General features: G+C 41.0%; 1 protein-coding gene across 1 annotated transcript; it reads right to left on the bottom strand.

Moving 5' to 3' along the window:
• Nucleotides 1–668: 668 nt before the first annotated feature.
• mcm10 (minichromosome maintenance 10 replication initiation factor) lies at nt 669–19,096 on the bottom strand. The gene is made up of 20 exons (XM_015352468.2): nt 19,042–19,096; nt 18,535–18,582; nt 15,322–15,624; nt 14,998–15,117; nt 14,685–14,825; nt 14,307–14,484; nt 13,118–13,283; nt 12,092–12,259; nt 11,711–11,827; nt 10,301–10,497; nt 9,991–10,085; nt 9,060–9,173; nt 8,246–8,366; nt 7,668–7,887; nt 7,101–7,239; nt 6,619–6,749; nt 3,248–3,361; nt 2,468–2,613; nt 2,203–2,245; nt 669–1,236 (listed from the first exon to the last, which is right to left on the bottom strand). The coding sequence occupies exons 2-20, from the start codon at nt 18,539–18,541 to the stop codon at nt 1,153–1,155; spliced, it is 2,604 nt and encodes an 867-aa protein (XP_015207954.1). The 5' UTR covers nt 18,542–18,582; nt 19,042–19,096; the 3' UTR covers nt 669–1,152.
• Nucleotides 19,097–19,301: the final 205 nt, after the last annotated feature.

The following is a 19,301-nucleotide window of genomic DNA, read 5'->3' on the forward strand; positions in this document are numbered from 1 at the left end:
ACCAATCATGGCCTCCTAATAACCCCCATCTATGAACTGGCTTCATCACTCTGTTCTCTTCCCCACATTGGTGGAGGGGAGTCCCCATTACCTGTAAAGCACTTTGAGTGGAGTGTCCAGAAATGCACTATATAAGTGTAAGAAATTACTGTTGTATTGTATATTGACAATACATACCAGTTTTTAGCGGGACTGCTGTGTGGAGTAGTGGCTCTGGACTTCTAACTGGAAGGATGTGGGCTCAAGTCCTAGACAGAGCACTGCCACTGCTGTTGTACCCTTGAGCAAGGTACTTCACTCAGGCTGCTGTATAAGTGGATATAAATAAAAGCATCAGCCAAATTATTAATAACTGATATTTTTGTGCAAAGATAAGAACACTTAAGTTTAGGTAGCTAGTTAGGTGCAGTATGTGTAATAAGAACCCTAACCCTAGCTGTTAAGGCTTCAGGTGACACCTTGAACAAGTGTTTCCTTTCTACATTTGTTCCTTACAGCAGCGCATGCTGACACAGACCCTCCCTCGAACAGCTACTGTATATATAGAGAGAATTTACCAACAGCACCAACTCAGTGTAACATTTAAGACGGAGAAATTCCATGAGTGGAGGAATAAAGAAAAAGAAAACCGGCTAAAATCCACAAAGCCCAAAGACAGAAAACATGCATGATGTGTACGGATTTTAATACATTTAAATGACAATGACTATACATAAAAACATTTCCTGCATTAAAAAAAAATCTGCTGGTATGTGATTTTGAAAAATGAAAGGCACATCATTCCTAAAACGTTTCTCAGAGACATGCTAACTGTCAAAGGTACTCAGTTTCGTCACAAGTTCTACACTTGGGTGAAAGTGAAAACAAAAAGGACTTTCATCATCAGATAGTGACCTTCAGATTTTTTAAATGGTGGTACACACCACATAAATGCATGTTGGCGTTTTCTAATGCTTTATAAGAATATATATATATATAAAAAAATCACATCAACGACTGGTGATAAAAACATTTTGCCTGTAAAATAAGGATAATGTAGTCAAAAGGGCCGTGAAAGGACAACACATTAACATGCTGGCAGGGTATGAACAAAAACCAATGACTGCTGCTCTTTCACATGATCCTGTCGCCAGAAAGTCCCGAGTCCTGTTATCATTTCAAACTGGTGAGGAATTTCTGATGCTCTTCTCCTCTGGTCAACAACAGCTCTCCTCCAATCTTTGGGCCACTCCTCTCCTAAAGAAAGAAACACAGAGAACATCACTGATCTTGCTTCATGATTGCATAATTAAATGGAGCAATAATGTCAAAACCTTGAGAGTATTTTAAGGCTGGGCTTAGGGAAAAGTCATGACAGGACAGGTCAGAAGCTATAAGGGCCAAATGGTTGTCTCCTGTTTGTAATAACAATAATTAATATAACACCTTTATACTGTATGTAACTTCTCAAATCTCTTTACATTAAGAAGAAAAAAGGAGATAACACAATTAGCACAACTGAAAACAAGGGTTTAGAATGCAGCAGATGATCCAAGGGGCAGACAAAGGCATTAATTTAAAAAAAACTTCCTGAAGAAGAAGGTTTTGAGTCTGGATTTGAAAGTTTTCAGGAAAGGTGACACTCTGATATAACCGGGGATAGAATTCCAGAGCTCTGGGGCATAGCAAGAGCTATGTATGCTATGTATCACCCATTGTATGCAGAAATACACCTATTCTTGTGATAAGGTTAGGTTTGATATTAAAGCTAAGATAAGGATGCCGGGTAAAGCTTAAGACTAAGGATACGGATAAGATTAGAGCCAATGGTAAGATCAAGTTTAATCTAAGCTTGGAGTTCCTCTAAAATAATTTAGTATAAATCTATGACTAAAATGACCACAGCATACTTATAATAATTGTAATTGTAATTTTAATTAGAACTGATCTCAGGTCAGAAAAAAATGCTAATTTCTACAGATACAACTTCAGAGGCCTTTTAGAGATGAGCATTAAATAAAAGCAATGCTCTGAATCTGGCATGATTCAGCAAGGGTGGAACTGATCCTGTTGGGCATGGAAGGGAAGAAGCTTTTTTTAACTATCATCAGACTGACAGATCTGAGATGCAAACTGCACAACCTCCAGGAACTATTTCATTAAAACTTATAAAAAAAACTCAGTGTCAAACCATAGTATACTACGGATGAGTGAAAATCATACCTTTAACATTCCATCTCTTTCCCACTTGAAAAGACCACAATTGCTGAAATTATAAAATTAACAGGAACGGTTAGAAAGCTGTAACATAAGTGAGGCAAAATGCAAAAAGATACATGACAATTTCAAACAATAATTAAAATCTGCAACAAACTGTCTCTTCAATGATAAGGTAACACAGCTTAACTTTAGAAGTACCGTTCTTCATGAAAAGTACATTTACATTTCTTTTAATAAGTAACTAGTCTGTTCTGTTTGCTGTCTTTACCTGCAATGTTTATGAGGCAGCCTGTCCAGAGATATTGCTCTTTGACCACATGGGCATTTGAAGAAGCGCTTCACTGCGTCATGCCAGTGATAATCATGATTCTCATCAACACATTTGTCCAAGGGCTTGAAATACGTATATTTACACTGCAAAGAGAAATTACATAATGGAGATAATGATTTCTTAGGATAGTTTAATACTTGGAATAAGTGCAGTCAGTTGTTCAAGAAAAAAACCCATTTGATAATAAAACTGAAAAAATAAGCAAATACACATTTACTAAATTCACTGTAAGTTAGCCTATCCCAGGAAGAACCAGGTGCAAAGTGGGATATGCTCTGGACCAGTCCATCACAGGGCAGACACAGGCAAAAACATGTACACTCTCACACCAGGGCCAACGCTTCCCCAGAAGCCCATTAACCTATTCCTCACCCTATCTTTGGACTGGGTGGGGAAACTGAAGTTCCTGGAGGAATCTCACATGAACATGGGGATAACATGCAAACTCCACCCAGACAGCACCCCAGAGTTGGAATTGAACCCAGGGCCCCAGCACTGCTAACCACTGCACCACCACGCTGTCGACAAAAGCCAAGGACCCCGTCCTGGACAGCGCCCCCTGCGTTAAGCACAGAATCCCTGATGCTACCCTTCTGTGCTCCATCTGTGCAGAAAATCAGCACAGTTGTGCCAAAATCAGGAGCACAAGAGGGAGGCGGAGTCTATGGCACTGTATAGCTTGGCTTCTATAAAACAAATCATTCATAACCTATTTACCGTTTTACATGTTACAGCTCTGCACTTCAGTTCGCGAATGTTTCTCATCTTTTCCTCCATTTGCTCTTTTTTCACCAGAGGCTCAAAGTACTGCTCCTGGATTTGTATTTCGGCCTGGAACACGGAGGGGTTTAAGGATATCTGTTAGCAGGCATTTTACAGCAGCAACACACTCCAAACTTAAGCAAAAGCTTAAGGGTCAGAAAGTGAACAACCTGACATTACAAAACACATAAGGGTACATTGAAAGATCAACTCACCAGCAAGTTACAACCTCACCAAGAAACATTTCCATATATTACGCTAAAACATCATTTTAAAAATATAAATTATAAGGAAATATGTAAGGAAAATAGGGACAAATGTGCTGTTTTGAGCACTAACAAAAAAGTTGGTCACGAGCTAGAGGTCATTAGTCAGTTGCTTCAGTAGTCTGAACCTGATGAAAAGTTTCACTATCTCTATTTTATGCTGATCATCAAAATAAACTTGTCACTTGTAATGGTAACGTTCACAAATTTATCATGGACATTATACCATTTATTTTGCAGAGGCTACACTGAGAGTTTAGTTGAACGGACTAAAAATTTAATTGTGCTAATTAAGCTGTCCTCAAAAAAAGGGTCTACAACAAAAGCTGCAAGTTAGTAGTGTGTATGTGGTCACTGTTGAAAGGAATGAAAGTTGTACATGTGACACTTTGCATCAGAATCACTTGTGGGATTTGGTGCTATTGCTCACATAAAGACTGAAAAAGCATGTGCCTTTTCACTGGTCTCCGAGCCCTAGACGCCCCAGAAACATTTAACTGAGCTGAAGTCTATTAAGTGGGATATCAATCATTACAGACACATTCTTATCTCAGAAGAAATCTTGCATCTCCAAGCAGATGTCTCACAAAAGAACTGGCAAGAAATCAAGCAGCTCTTGAGGAAGAGGGTTGTTTTGTTGGAATGTTATCATGTCAGGATGATTTACAGTTCACGACTGTACTGCTAAGTTCAGCACAAACACCATCACCAAGTATGCTGACGATACCACAGTCGTGGGCCTGATCACTGACAACGATGAGACTGCCTACAGGGAGGAGATAAAACAACTCGCAGACTGGTGCTGAACCAACAACCTATGTCTCAACATCAGCAAAACCAAAGAGCTGATTGTTTACTTCAGAAGACAAGGAAAAGTTCACTCCCCCATCTACACAGAAGGGTCTGCGGTGGAGATGGTGAATAACTTCAAATTCCTAGGCGTTCACATCTCTAAGGACCTTACATGGACACTGAACACCTCCAGTCTCATCAAGAAGGCACAACAGCAGCTGTACTTCCTGAGAAGGCTGAAGAAAATACACCTACACCCACTGATCCTCACCAACTTCTACAGATGTACGGTGGAGAGCATACTGACCAGCTGCATCACAGTCTGGTACGGCAACTGCACCGTATCCGACCGTAAGGCACTACAGCGGGTGGTCAAAACTGCCCAACACATCATCGGCAGTGCCTTACCATCCATCCAGGAAATATACAACACCAGGAGTCTGAAAAAAGCCACCAAAATTATGTCTGACCCCACTCACCCCGGTCATAACTTGTTTGTTCCCCTACCATCTGGCAGAAGGTTCTGGTCACTCCAGTCGCACACAACTAGACTCCAAAATAGCTTCTTCCCCAGAGCTGTCAAGTTGGTGACGCCCCCACTCCCTTCCACCTTATTATGATCTCTTCTAACATCCTCCTGTACCCACAACTACTGTACTCCTACACCACCACACACACATGTAAGCCAAAATTGTACTGTCCCCTCGATAGCCCAGTAAAATTGTAACAGGCATTATAATATCTAATATTTATTAATTAACCATACTACTTTTAACCACACTATTTTTTTGCACTGTTCCAAGAATTACCTTGCACTGTTTTTGTCCTGTTAAATTTTCTCTGTTTGAGGAATTTTGCACAGTTTTGATTACTTGATTACATGTTATTTATGTTATGTTATTACATGTTACTGTTATTGCTATTGTGTAACTGTCTATTGTCTTATCTTCTGTCCTATTTATATACTGCACCTGAGTGACTAATGAGAAACACTTTTCATTATACTATGCACCTGTGTAAGTTTAATGACAATAAAGTTGAATAAACTGTTGAATAAACAGGATGAGCCTGCAGGGAGGTAGGCAAGCTCCCAGGACTTCATCAGTGCAGCACTGTGCAGTCAGGCAGATGTCATTCACTACAACACTACAAGTAGAGCTGTGTAACAACCACTCCTCCACAACACACTCCTACTCAGACTGTGTTGTGACTTGTAGTGACTAAGACTGCAGCCAGTAAATGACAGTAATTGACGACTAGCCGAGTCAGAAAATGCTGACTCTGAGGACACTACAAAGAAACAATGCACTGACCTAAATCCCACATCTCCAAAATACTGCATCAAGGCATTGATAATATTGGTTACTTTTTCTGTTTCTCTACCTGGATTTTGATCACGCTTGACACTTTACAGAATAAACTCCCCTTCGTCACCTGTTCCCAGCCAAAATGTTAATTAATGAGGTGAGTTGGCACCTATGCAGCAAAGCCTCAAGTGTATCACGGTGAATCATGAATGATCACTTAATCAAATGATGTAAAAAAAATATTTAATATCCCAAATATATGTACTGTAATTTTTAAAAACATGGATGAATAATTGCATAGATCTTAGGCAATTACTTACAAGTTAATGAAAACAACCTACTTTATTACCTTGTTTTTTCTTAGGGATCCTAATAAAGAAAACAGCACGTTACAGAGGTCCAAATAAAAAAAGAACCATATGGAGCCTCATAATTTATTGCACCTACTGAGTATTGTCCTATACAATCCTTTATTCAGTCTAGCTACTGTTTTTTGTTGAAGGTTCGGATCTGGAGGAATTAGGAGTGCTTATACATGCGTCCTCATGACTTCTACTAACAACCTTCAGCATCATAATAATTGTTAAAAACCTCAGAAGCTCCTGAATGATTTCTTTCTCCATCTGAGGCCACAGGGATTTGTTTTACACAGGAGTTTAGGACACCTTTGTGCATCTTCTAGAGCTTGGACTGTATGTTTTGCAACTCTTGATAGTTCTTGAGCTCTTAGCAGGCTACCATCTAACAAAGTAATCAAATTCCTGCACTGCTATAAGCGTGAAGGACTAGAAAGGAGGGCCCAATCGCCGCCGCTGCCGCCCCCCCCAAAATGGAGATAACCTTCAATAAGCGAGTCTGCTCAGTCTTCATCCAGCAGTATATGTTTTGTCTCATCTAGATATAGAGAGAAGTGCACAAGCACACGCGATGACACGGGTAACAGAAAAAGACTGATTTCTACCGCTTTCAGCGCCCCCGTGTGTCTCGACGTGGCTTTGAGTATTTCCTGAAACTCTTCAGACTTCAGATACTCCAGGGTTTCCCGGCGCTTCTTCGCAGCAGGCTGGTCCTCTCCTGCCTCAGGCTGCTCGTCTGATAGGTGAATGGTAAAAAAAAAAAAAAAGAGATGCATCCCTTAATATGACACTGGACAATACCACATTTTGTGACAGCTGTATTAAATTTAAACTCCATAAAAGCATGAGCACAGAACACACAACTCGAACATGGCTGATTTTGTCCCTTGTTGGCGTCTCATACCAATTAAATTCTGTGTCGTGTACACTTTGTTTTCTATGTAATTAACAATCCTTTCCATTCTACTCAAATCTATCATGCGGTTTCATATACACACTATATATAGAGATAAAGTACCAATTAGTTCGTTAGTGAAGTTTGCTTTCAAGATAGAAACTCCAGAGCACTGTGATAAACAGTACTTACTGTCAGGCGACGCCAGGTTCCTCTCCACTCTCGCAGTTACTTCACTGCTGCTGGTGTTCAATCTCTTCCGCTTAACAGCATTAGGATCTGCTTTTGGGATCACTGCTCCTTTTGCCCGCAACTTCTTTAAAGCAGCTGCCTGAAAAATGGAGAAATTACAAGGAAAGAAGCCTTACAATGAAAAGTTGTTATGGGACTCGCAAGTGGCTCAACTAGTAAAGGCCCTCGCCCGAGCGGAGGTTGATCTCTAAGATCCAGGTGTCGCAGGCTCAAGCCGTGGGAGCATGTCACGAGCTGACTGTGCTAAGGATTTCCCAAGATGCAGGACACAATTGGCTGAGCCAGCAGGGTGGGATTAGCCTCTCAGAGCTCTGTCTCTCTCTCTCAATTGCAACAACCTCTGAGCCCTGTGCCACTCCTCCAACTGGCGCTGAACCTCCAGTTTGGAGCTACAGTATCTAGGCTGTGATGTGCTAAAAGGTGATATGGGGGGGTCAGAGAAGTAACTACACATGTTATACATGGCAAGGCACACGTCAAATTAAATTTAACATCTGGTGAAAGTACCCTGGCAGCTGATAAGCTTGGGGTGGGTGCAGGTGGAGGAGAGCCGTCGAAAAACAAGACGTCCTGTCCTTCGTCCAAGCCGCAGCCCAGTTTGGGCGTCTGTAGCGTGGCTACGGTCTTGTCTTGTGTGGGGAACTCGGCGCCCGCCCTCGGGGACAGAACTGGTCTCCCTGGGGTGGGGGTCGCGGGGACGCCAGGTTTCCCACAGTTCTGCATAAACCTGGTGAAGCGAGAAAGAGAAGAAATGTAGACAGCAGCCCGAATGTCGAACACTCAACAGCAACAACTGTCTTTAAGATGGTGAACTCTATTCGTACTGCACCTGCATTACTATCTATGCAATGTCTGGCTGTGTCATAGTTCGGTGTCCTATCAAACGTAAGATATATGACTCATCTATTTCTATAGCAAAAGTGTAAATGATTACCATTTTCCTAACAAATACAAGCAATGTCAATAAAATTAAGCTATGATTCGGAATTTCATTAAAGTCCAATGATATTGTTTTTAAAGTATTTCCAATGTACAGCCCTGAAAAACTACAGTACTGTAAGGCCATTATACAAATACACACCCACCTTCTCTGAATCTCTTCGGCTCTCTTCCTTCTCGATTCCAGCATTTGCTGTTTTTGCTGTTTCAGGAGCTGGGAGGCAGATACTGACTGAATGGCTGCCCCCGGCTGACCATTAGAACCGGCTGGAAAAAAAAAGGATGATTTAAAAGTTACATTTCAAAACTAAACACACTACTGCATGCTGCTTATGAACATATGAAAATCAGCTGACAATGGGTGAGAGGGATTATGTCATGATCAAGAGAGTGGAAGAGATCTTATTTAACTTGGAGAATACGCGTTTCACAGACGTTAGTCAGTGGCGTTAACTGTATGATGTTTTACTGTACATCAGTGGTACATGTTCTGTGTTATTAGTTATTCTGCAGTCACTTTACTTAAAATGAATTACAAAGGCTGGATGATGAACAACAGCACTACTAAATCAGTTGCAAGATGTCCTTGAGTTCCCATCATATGAGCACTGCAGAACAAGGTGAAGTAACCTGCAACGTGTAAGGAATCAGCAGTAGGATAGAGCCTTTATATCAGGAACCTCCTGGTAAAAAGCCTTTTTCCTTAGTCTCCGAGACATCTGGCCTACTATTTAGTTGTGTTTAAAACAAGATCACAGTTCTCACATTAGCAGTAATCCAGTGCTAGGCATGATTATTTAAAATTAAATGTGTGCATTATTTTTAAAATGAGATATAAAGCTATTCTAGCTTTAACTCCAGGGAAAACTACATTGGGCAACTGGCTGGAAAATTATAATAGGACAAAGCTCAAGATATAGATAAAAAAGTACAAATAAGATATCAAAAAGGGTGCAGTACCTGTAGGTTTTACATGGTTTAAGTGCCTTTTCAAATTCAGGGCCCCTGGAGTTGGCATGGCCAATAGGTTCTTAAAATCTTCAGAGCATCCTGTGACACCGTTGGACAGCATTGCTGGAAATGAGACATACATTCATTTATGCGATTGTCAAGAAAACTTCCTTTCACAGACTTCATTATAAATCAGGCTAATGGTGTTAAGACCTTTACAGACTCAACACTGTACCCAACTAGAGATGTAAGACACAATAGGGAAGCCTATGGATTATATAAAGCCAGTGCTGCAGCAAGCAACCTTCTGGCGATTAGTCACTTAGTTGCCTGTTTAAGCCTATTTTTTCCCCCACTTACTCGAAAGTATGGAATTTCTTCACTTAATTCCTAGGTAAACTAAATAATCCATTTCTTGAGGACAATATTTTTAAAGAAAAAGAAAAAAACAATAAATTAGTCAAACTGTCATCAGCTACATTTAATAATAATGTTAATTGCCCTAGGTAATTTCCCATATCTGAAAATTAAATCATCTTGGGCTCAGTGTAAACATGAGATGGTATCACTAGAAATATTAAATAAGTCCTGCAGGCACTTAATACAGACAATTTGTGTATCATTTGGAAAAGACCCACATAATTGATAAAGGAGCCAATATTCGAACATTGCCCTTGTTTTTTTTTACTATGGCATTTTCAAACCAGTGAAACATTGTATTATCAGTTATCAGCTAGCTAGACCACATTCTACTGCTGTAAACGGAACATTTATTTGTGTTTTCATGGGAAAACATTATACACTCTGGAAAGAAAATTAATGGATTATCTGCTGGCCAAAATGTCATATCGAAATTCAATATTGTTATATTCCAGTGACTGACTGAAATTTCTCAAGTATTCTTGTAAAGAAAAATTAAATATCTGCTGTGTTTTCTTACCTATTTTCTTGGCGTCTCTCATAATTTGGTCCGATCCTTTTACAAACAGGTTACTTAATGTTGTCTGACTTGGTTTCTTTGGAACAGAGGCGGAACTGAAGAAGACACAAACAAAAAAGATGACGCACATTCAAGTTCAGATTTTTTTCCCCACTAGCTCTTAACAATAAAAATTTAACCTTTGGCCTAGGTTTTTGCAGGATCATGGATCTGAAGAAAACTCACTTCTACCATTTCTTCTAAGACAAAGCGTACAAGACGGTAACTTCAAACACATGACAGACAGGAAGCCTGCTGCTGGATTCCTTACAGAGATGTTGCACAGGCTGCTGAAGACACTCCTCCATAGTGGAAACCTTCCTGACAAAGTCTCTCTTTCAGGCTGCCCCCCTTCCTCCTCACTTGGTTAGGGGCTTTCCCAGAGTAGCTGGACTGCAGCTCTGCCCTCTTGGAGCTCATCTTCTTATACTGCGCTTTCACATGGTACTGACAAAACTGGCACTCACTCTGCAACAACAGGCAAGAGCATTAGAGCCTCAGCACATCAAGCAATACTCTGCAGCAGGAAACCATCAACACTAGCAGTTCCGGGACCTGTGCTAAAATAGAATTAGTGTAATTCCTGGCTTTGAGGTGTAATGGTTCAGGTTACAGCATCTGGAGTATCAGGAGTACAGCATCACGGTTTTCTAATTGGATAACTAAGCGTTAAAGCTTTGAATATCAATATACCGTACCTACTCGACAGACAAGGTTTCATTCCATTTAACAAGCCCAAAGAGTTCTTCTGTGCTTACATACTGTATGTGAAAGTAACAGATGTATTACAGCTGTTTGGAGGAGACAGTAAGTAACACGGAATGGAAAAATGGCTGAGTGTTTTTTAGTTTTGCTTTATTGCTCTTTCTTGATGAATCACGCATGCCAAAACGTGATGATCCACACGCATACAAATGTTTTGCAGTTTAAACCAGTTAAAAGAATTGCAACTCCCTGAGCTTCAAGGATTGTTAATGTTAATGTTTCTTTATTAGCCCTGTACAATTTCTTGCATTAGGAATTCGTCTTTTCGCATACCCCAGCTTTTCTCCATGGAGACAAAGACACACAGACAGGGAGAAGCTTGGGGTCAGAGCGCAGGGTCTAAGTTAGGGTTAAGGGCCTTGCTCAGGGGCCTAACGGAGTTGGATTCCTCTGCCGGCCGCGGGATTTGAACCGGCAACCTTCCACTCACAGGCGCAGATCCTTAGCCACAGAGCCACCGCTCCAGAAACGCTACCCAAAGACAGATTAAAGCAATGGAATCTCTGTACACCTGTGGACACGATTGAAACAAGGATGCATGGCAGAGGTAAAGTAGATACGCATTCTGAAAAACAGGTGGGTGTTTGGAACAAGGTCATTAGTCAAAGTAGACACCTTAGGATCCTTCAAGAAATGGCTGTATGAGATCCCTGATTAACAAGCAAATGTAAACCAAATGAGCAAGAAGGCAAGACAGATCCTTATAAACTTAGTTTCAGTTGAACGTTCCGCCATGAATACCTCCACAGAAGACAACTTTTTTAGTAATAAACACATTTTAGGGAGAAAACAAAAAAATAAACGTTATTAAATGGTTCCCTACAAAGACATGGTTTGTCCACCACTTTAGAATTTTGTCTTAGTACAAGGTAGGACTCTGTCATATTATTGATAAGGTACAGAAAATACTACTCACCAAGTTCACAATCTGGCTGCAGGGATCTCCATTTTTCTTCTTCGATTTACAAGTCCCAAAGTCCAGAGCTTCACCCATGAGCAAAATTTTCTGTGGGTTGTCCACAGACAGACATACCTAGAATTCAGAGCATAAATAAACTCAGAGACACTTATTTCTGTGAATAACTGACAATACAAAAACAGCACCTCAGGCTGTCTTTGAAAAACATATTTCATAATAATCATCATCAAATATTGTTCATATTTAAACATTTTCGAAAGAAGAGATTTTTTTTAAGAGAGCGATGCCTGCAGAAAAACAAAAGTCATTAAAGACTCGAAAGCTCATGTTTTTTAAATTGAGGCTTGTCTGAACGTGGAAGTCTGAGAAGACACTCACACCATCCGAGCCCTCCTTGGGCTTCATGAGGTTGGGGTTGAGAATCCCAATGACAGTACCAGGGTCAGTCTTCCAGTGCTGCTTGTGAACTTCTCCGAAGAGGAACAGAGACACGAATATATCCAGATTGCGGAGATCATTAAGACGCCATATACTGAACGTTTTACCCTAAAGAAACATAAAGATACATTTTAATGTAATGCATGAAACTGACCAGGCTTATATTGAATATATAACACTACACGTAGACCTCAGCAATTCTAAGGTTTAAGGTCTCCATAAGCTCACATGTAATCAAAGTAAGTAGATTTATTGGTCTATTAATACTTATTTCAGTTCTCTTGCCCCCCTTTAAATGAATAAGTGCCACATTAGCAATTTTGCCAATCTCTTTTCTTCACGTATGGTGGAAGAAAATCACGAGGACCTGGAGACCCATAGTGCTTGTAATACCTATAGCACGTCTAGCTCTTCTAATACTATTTAAAACAGAAGTTTGTTTTTAGCTTATGAAGAGGTATGTTTCTTCTATGTTAAATACCATCCTCGGGATGAAATTCTAATTTGAAATAATACATTTTCCCCTAAATATCTAGTGCTAGTTATCTCAGAAAAAAGTTTACCCTTTTATGTTTCTTTGCATTTGTGACATTGAAAAAAAACTTATTTAACCTCCATTATAATATTTTTTCTCTTACTACTTTTCTGATATCTTTTATCTGTTTTTGCAATTTATTGCACGCCATTTACAGTATGCAAGCGGATGCCTTTCCGTTTCAAATATTTTATCATATGAATTGGTTTCCTCCCCCATACTTTTTCTTAATGGATTTACCAAACCATCTGGGACACTAACTTTTTCGTCTTTGATTCACTTACTCTTGGGATGCGTCTATCGTGTGCTTGAAGCAGACACATTAATGCTCCATGTTAGTTCTCTTAAAGCCCTACAGTATCTAATTCCTGGACGGTCAGCTTTTCCTGAAATTGCACACCTTTGTCCTGGAGTTTGTTACCGTCACTCACACTGTTGGAGCTCTGTGGGGTGACCTTGCTGATGATCACCCCGAAAGTGACCCAGTCGCTGTCCTCCAGGTTCTCCCGTGCCACTCTCTCGGGCAGCTGGGACAGACGGATCAGTCTGCGCTCTGCCATCTTGCACTCCATTTCTGTAGAGGACACCCGTGGCTTCCTACAGAGAACACGTCCCGCCAACAGCTCTTATTAGTTTTCAGTCATTGAAATGTGGACTATTACATATCCATTATCAAGAAGCTAACTCATGCCTGGTAGGGACCCCAGCCACCCAGAGATTCTCACAGAAAAACAGAGCGCAAGGCAGGTAGGTCTCTGGACACGATACCAGTCCATCAGAGGACAAACACAAACCAAAGGAGAATTTAGAGACTCTCATTAACTTAACCATTAACTTGACTTTGGAAGGCAGGAGGAAATAGGAGGAACCAGCACATACCCACGGAAACAAGATAAAAACGTGTAAGTCGAGCAGTGAGGTGGCAGCTCATTCTACTACACCACTGTGCCTTTCCTTTCTGTGATCACATATTGCTGTAGTATGAGGGACAGCTACAGGTTTGGAGTTTCTAAGAAAAACACACCATTCTAATAGGATGGCATATCTCCTGTTATCTGATCATCTCAACTGAGGCAGTGACAGCGAAGAGAGAGCCAGGGGAGAAAACAAAAAATGCCGCTAATCGTTAACTTGATTTAAGCAGAAAAGCAGACATCTTAGAACATCAATATTTAACACTGACTGGATCATTCCGAGCGAGGTCGGCTATCTTGATTACTGCCCAGTGCAGCTTCATTACCAGGAAAACCATGGACTCATGAGCTAAGGAAAACTGAGTTCCATGACTAACAACTGCTCATTTTATATTTTGCTTGCATGCGTCACAACCTGGTGCTAGGGCCTGATTTTGAGACAGATTTGATATTTCTTATTTTTGAACAATACCCGCGAATGTGCAACAATATACATAGGAAAAGTAACAAAATGATGTTGCAAAGGCTTCTGCAAGACCAAAACCACACCGGTATCAAATCATGACTAACCATGCAACTGTGAGCCAAGCTTTCGAATGAACCTTTACTTAGCACTCAAAAAAAAAAAAATTAAAACAGAGCAAAGAGAGAAGAAGAGTGACTTGACAGTTGAGTAAGAAGAGGGAGTGAAATGAATCCTGGTCACCTCAGCCTGAGTCCAGAGAACTTTTCCACAGCACAGTCCTGAGGGGCAGGTGTGGAGCTGCTGGGAACAGTGCCCCCTGGAGGGGGGGGTCGCAAGGCGGGGCTGGGGTTACCGCTGCTCTGGGGGGGCTGCGCCGTGGAACTCGGGCACACGCTTCTCCCTGGCGGGCTCCGGTTCGCTATAGCCAGTCAGGGACCGAAGGAGAAAAAAAATCAAATCACCGAAGTCAACGGATCCCATTAAGATCCAGTCCTTCAGTATCATTTCCGTTTCTGGCCAAAAAGTAACATCTTCAATTGTGAGGCCTCGCCCCCGCTTATTGAGCGACCCTTGTGATCTTGTGCCAAGAACGTGACTGCGAACAGATCCAGTCCTCACCTGGTTTTGCAGCTTTTGGCTGATGGGCTGGTCTTTGCTTGGATTTGAAATGACTGATATTATTAAGCTGGGAAGAGAAAGCAGGGGACTCCTGGATTCTTCTTATTTCACTTTTCTCCAGGGAAGTGGGTGTGGACTTTTCTGTATAAAAACAGAAAAAGAACTCATTAAAATGGAGCTATGCATTTTAAAGTATATACAGAACATACATTTCTATAACACCTGGACATCTTATTTTTTTACATCCATAGCATGTCTAGGTCTTCAATTATAATTGTAGCACATTATAATTGTAGCCTTATGCGCCTGGTACCTGGTTGCACATTCTGCTTGCCAGTCGGTGATCTGTGAGGAGGGCTTGTGATGGTCTTCTGTGTGGCTTCCAGCTGCTGCTGTAATTTCTTCATTTGCTCCTGCATTTTTCTCAGCTCCGCTGCAAATGACCAACCACTGGGCATTAACGGCAGGGATAACAGATGCCACTACCATGAAATAGTATGTAATGAACTTTTAGAAACAGCTATGGAAAGTAAAAGGGGCTATATGCACTAATTATTGTTTTACAGAGTCTTTGAAATCAAGGGTAATCCAACATTACATTATTTGCAACCTATATGGACTTGTTTAACCTACATACCTTCCAAGTCCTGTTTGGATTTGTCTTGCGTTTCCTCAGCTTGTGCTTCTCTGAACTGTTTCCCGGTTGGCTCCTCTTCCTCTAAATCAGCCACATCTCCAAACAATGCAGTTACACCATCCTCCTGCTCCCTGGCGGCCCTGTCCTCTTCCTCCTCGGACCCCTCGTTATACTCTTCTCCGTCTTCATTATCGAACAGGTCCTCCAGGTCATCCCCCTCCCCCTCCTGCGGCTGCAGGCCCCCCTGTTCTGCCTTCTCATTCTCCTCTAGCAGCGAGGCCAGCAGGTCCAGGTCTTCCTCTCCTGCAGGACGGAGGGGGGAGGCAGGGCAGACTTGTTCAAAGTGCTTTACTGCCTCATGCCTTGCAAGCTTTCAGATTTAAAGGAATCAAGAATGAACTACTCTGATCAAATCAAAGATAATGGAACAAATAGACTGATAGAACAAAATAATGAAAGAACTAGGCTGTTGGATATAAACATCCTCGTGCACATGATGGGCATTCAACTGAGAGTGAACTTGCTTAGCAATGGTGATCACGGAAAGTCACCGACACCCCTACTATGCTGAGTCATGTCATATCTGACAGGAAAATGAACCCTTTTTTATCATCTACGACTATTTTTGAAGTAAGACAAAGAGCAGTGCAACAGCACTTCAAATAAATAAGAGAATTCACAAAAAAGCACAACACTCTGTAAAACCAAGTGCTGAACCTAATGAAGCATTTAGTCAGAAGAAAGGTCTTTATAAATGAGTTGTAAAACATTGAGAGTGATAAATCTGCTAAACACGTTTGGTGCTGAGCTCCATAGATGTGGTACTGCTTCTGCAAAAGCTCTGTTAACGCCCACAGTATGAAGCCAGAGCCAAGCCTTTGGCTGAGTAAGCAGATCTCATATAAAGAGATGGACTACACTCACACAATAAACCCTTAAGATGACCTGGAGCTAGACTATTCAGTGCCTTGTATGTGTCCAGGACACAAAGTCCACTCTAAATTTCACTGGGAGTCTGTGCAGTTTCTGACGGGTGGGAATCATATGCTCATGCAGAGCATTTCATAGTCCGGACACAGGCTGCGGGACGAAAGGATCTGATCAAAAAAAGCTTTAAGCCCTGATGATGAATTTTGAAAAAAAAAATGACACTTCCAGTAATTTTGTAGCAGCTGATCTGATTAAACAGATTGAGGTCTAACTTGTGTGCAACCACAGGTATGATTGGAATGCAATTTAAAAAACAGCTCAATTGTTTTTTTTACTTTTTGTAATACGTGTAATTAATCCTCTGGAACAAAGTGTGATACACAGGTGCATCTGAGCAGGTGCATCTATGAGCTGCATGAGCTCAGACACACTGGAAACATTATGAAAAGATGTGATAAAGTACGTGGAAAAAAAACATTTGTCATAGGATTGTGGCCACACAGTGACTTACTGTAAACACTGCCTTATTCAATGATTTGACAGCTGTCAAAGTTTTTTTTAAAGAAAAAAGGAAACCACGTGGACAAGAAAATATTACGCAGGAAAGAAAAAATGCCGTGTACTGAACTTTCAACACCTTACCACCTTTTTATGGCTTTGTCACGTCATGTCATTTGCTGAACCACTTTATACCATACAGTGTCGCGGGAAGCCGGACCCTACCCAGCAAGCAATGAACGCAAGGCAGGGTACACCCTGGACAGGGCGCCAGTCCATCACAGGGCAAGTGCAAGCCAGTCATACATGCGGACAATTTTGAGGCCATGGTAAAGGCCAAAGGGGGAAATTTGGCCTGGGCACCAGGATAACTCCCTACTCTTGTCGAGAAATGCTCGGGGATATTTAATGACCATGTAGAGTCAGGACCTCAGTTTAACGTCTCATCCAAAAGATGGCGCCCACTACAGTATAGTGTCCCTGCCATTATACTGGGGCATTAGGACCCACACAGACCGCAGAGTGGGCGCCCCCTGCTGGTCCCACTAACACCACTTCCAGCAGCGACCATAGCTTCCCAGGAGGTCTCTCATCCAGGTACTGACCAGGCTCAACCCTGCTGAGCTTCAGTGGGCAGCCAGTTGAGAGCTACAGGGTGATTTAGCTGTTGGCTTTTATGGCTTTCATTTCCCAAAAAGCGACACAGAAAAAAACAAACCCAGCAAAGCAGAAGTAACATGTGGGGCTGTTTTCTGACTCTGCCTTTCAAACTGATTATCTCCTGGCATCGACAGCTCTCTGCATAGCGAGCTGGGCAAAATGACGGTACATTTGAGAAGTACTCTATTATGAGCTTGCGTGGTATTGTACTTTTTGTGTTTTCTATTGCACTTCAGATGCGATGTCCTTCTAGTCTGAGACTGTAAGTTATGGTGTTTACAGCTGTTAAGACACAAGTCGCAGGATATAGAACAGCACGACAAATCACGGCTTAGTAAGAGTACAGATGTAATTGAAGTTCTGTATATAGCCATCTTTAAAAACAAAAAGGTTACTAGGTGATAACTAGTTCTTATTTTCCCAATTTCGAATACCAATCAGATCGTGTCGCCAAACCAGCGACTTGGCGCCGATTCTGAGGTATGAAGATCTGCTTCTCATCTGCTCTGAAGAAAGTCTGACAGCCGCTGCCACATAGCTACATCTGTATCTCAACTACTGATCGTAGTTGTACAAAACCCGGGCGCACATCTGACATTTTAAAAAAACTAAGCCACGTCCTAGGCTGAGAATCACGGACGGTAAACAGCATAATGTATACGTTACGAGAATACACGTGTTTCCTTATTTGTACGTATAACATAATGCTTTCCTGCCAAATATGATTTTTTCGTAAACCAGTGCCCCCGGTTTACGACGCGATAAAACATCATTTCGAAATGTTCACCTCTACAACTGACTACTTCCAATGTTTAGCGCTCCTGGTTAATAAAACACCTCCGAGTACTGTTGACTGTTGTGCAGGCCAGACAAATAAAATACTTAATACCGACAAGAAAAAAAAGACATTTGTGACAGAGTACTGTACTGTAAATGCTCATTCACCGATTAAAACTTCAATCTTAGATAGCAAAGACTTAAAACAACAACAACAACACAACTTTAAGGCTCCTGAGCAATCCATAAGCATGCAGAAACCTTTTACTTCTTGCAATATGGTAATTATTTCATTTGTAAATTACCTGCATACAGAAACATTAACTCTTGGTGAGAAAACGGACGTACCTTCCATGGTTAAATGCCCTGTTATCCGTGGTGATGCGCACAGTCAATCTGGAACATTATTCAAGACGTTACTCCTCTGACCGAGACCCAGAATTAATGTAAACTGTGATCAAAATGTACCGTAATGCCGTTTTCTATAAAATCGTCAATTCAACTTACAGTAACATGATCCATGACTTAACTACAAAATAAACGGGAGCTAAAGTAACATCTTTAAACGTCTCCATAGACATCTTGGCATTCATTATGAGAAGATCATTAATATTAAACAAAAACATTTTCCAGTTTTGAATGTTAAGTCCAGTAGACGTGCGTATTTCTAATAACAAGGTAAAACTACAGTAACTAAGTTCACTAGTACATAAACAACTCAAATTTCAGTTTTCCCCATTAACCATGCTTTACATTACACTATGCATATTACTTTGATCACAAATAATATCCAGAAATGCCACTCTCTAAACCAAATAATATCTCAGAATATATATATAGATATATTATTCTTACCTGATTTGTTGTCTTTCCTTGTCTGGATACAAAAAGAACTGAAATCTAGCGCCAAACTCAGGCCCTACCGCAGCAAATATTTAGGTGACCAATGTAATGCCGGTGTTTAAAAAAAGTGAAAATGACAGAAACCATTCAATCATATATATTTCTGGGTGCAAGTTAAGTCTATTTTCGTTCTACTAGTCTCATTTTTCCTGACGCCTTTCATTTTTGTGGAAGCAAAAATTAATTTGAACCAGGCGCAGGCAGGCAACATA

This window comes from Lepisosteus oculatus, chromosome 7, assembly GCF_040954835.1.
Source record: "Lepisosteus oculatus isolate fLepOcu1 chromosome 7, fLepOcu1.hap2, whole genome shotgun sequence".
In the NCBI taxonomy this organism is placed as follows: Eukaryota; Metazoa; Chordata; class Actinopteri; order Semionotiformes; family Lepisosteidae; genus Lepisosteus; species Lepisosteus oculatus.

Bases quoted from the DNA above. Each gene is read 5' to 3' on its own strand.
- mcm10 (XM_015352468.2), bottom strand. The intron at 9,174-9,990 runs GTAAGAAAACAC...TCTCATTTCCAG, and splicing joins GAGAGACGCCAAGAAAATAG to CAATGCTGTCCAACGGTGTC. The intron at 7,888-8,245 runs GTGGGTGTGTAT...TCGCTTCACCAG, and splicing joins GCCGAAGAGATTCAGAGAAG to GTTTATGCAGAACTGTGGGA.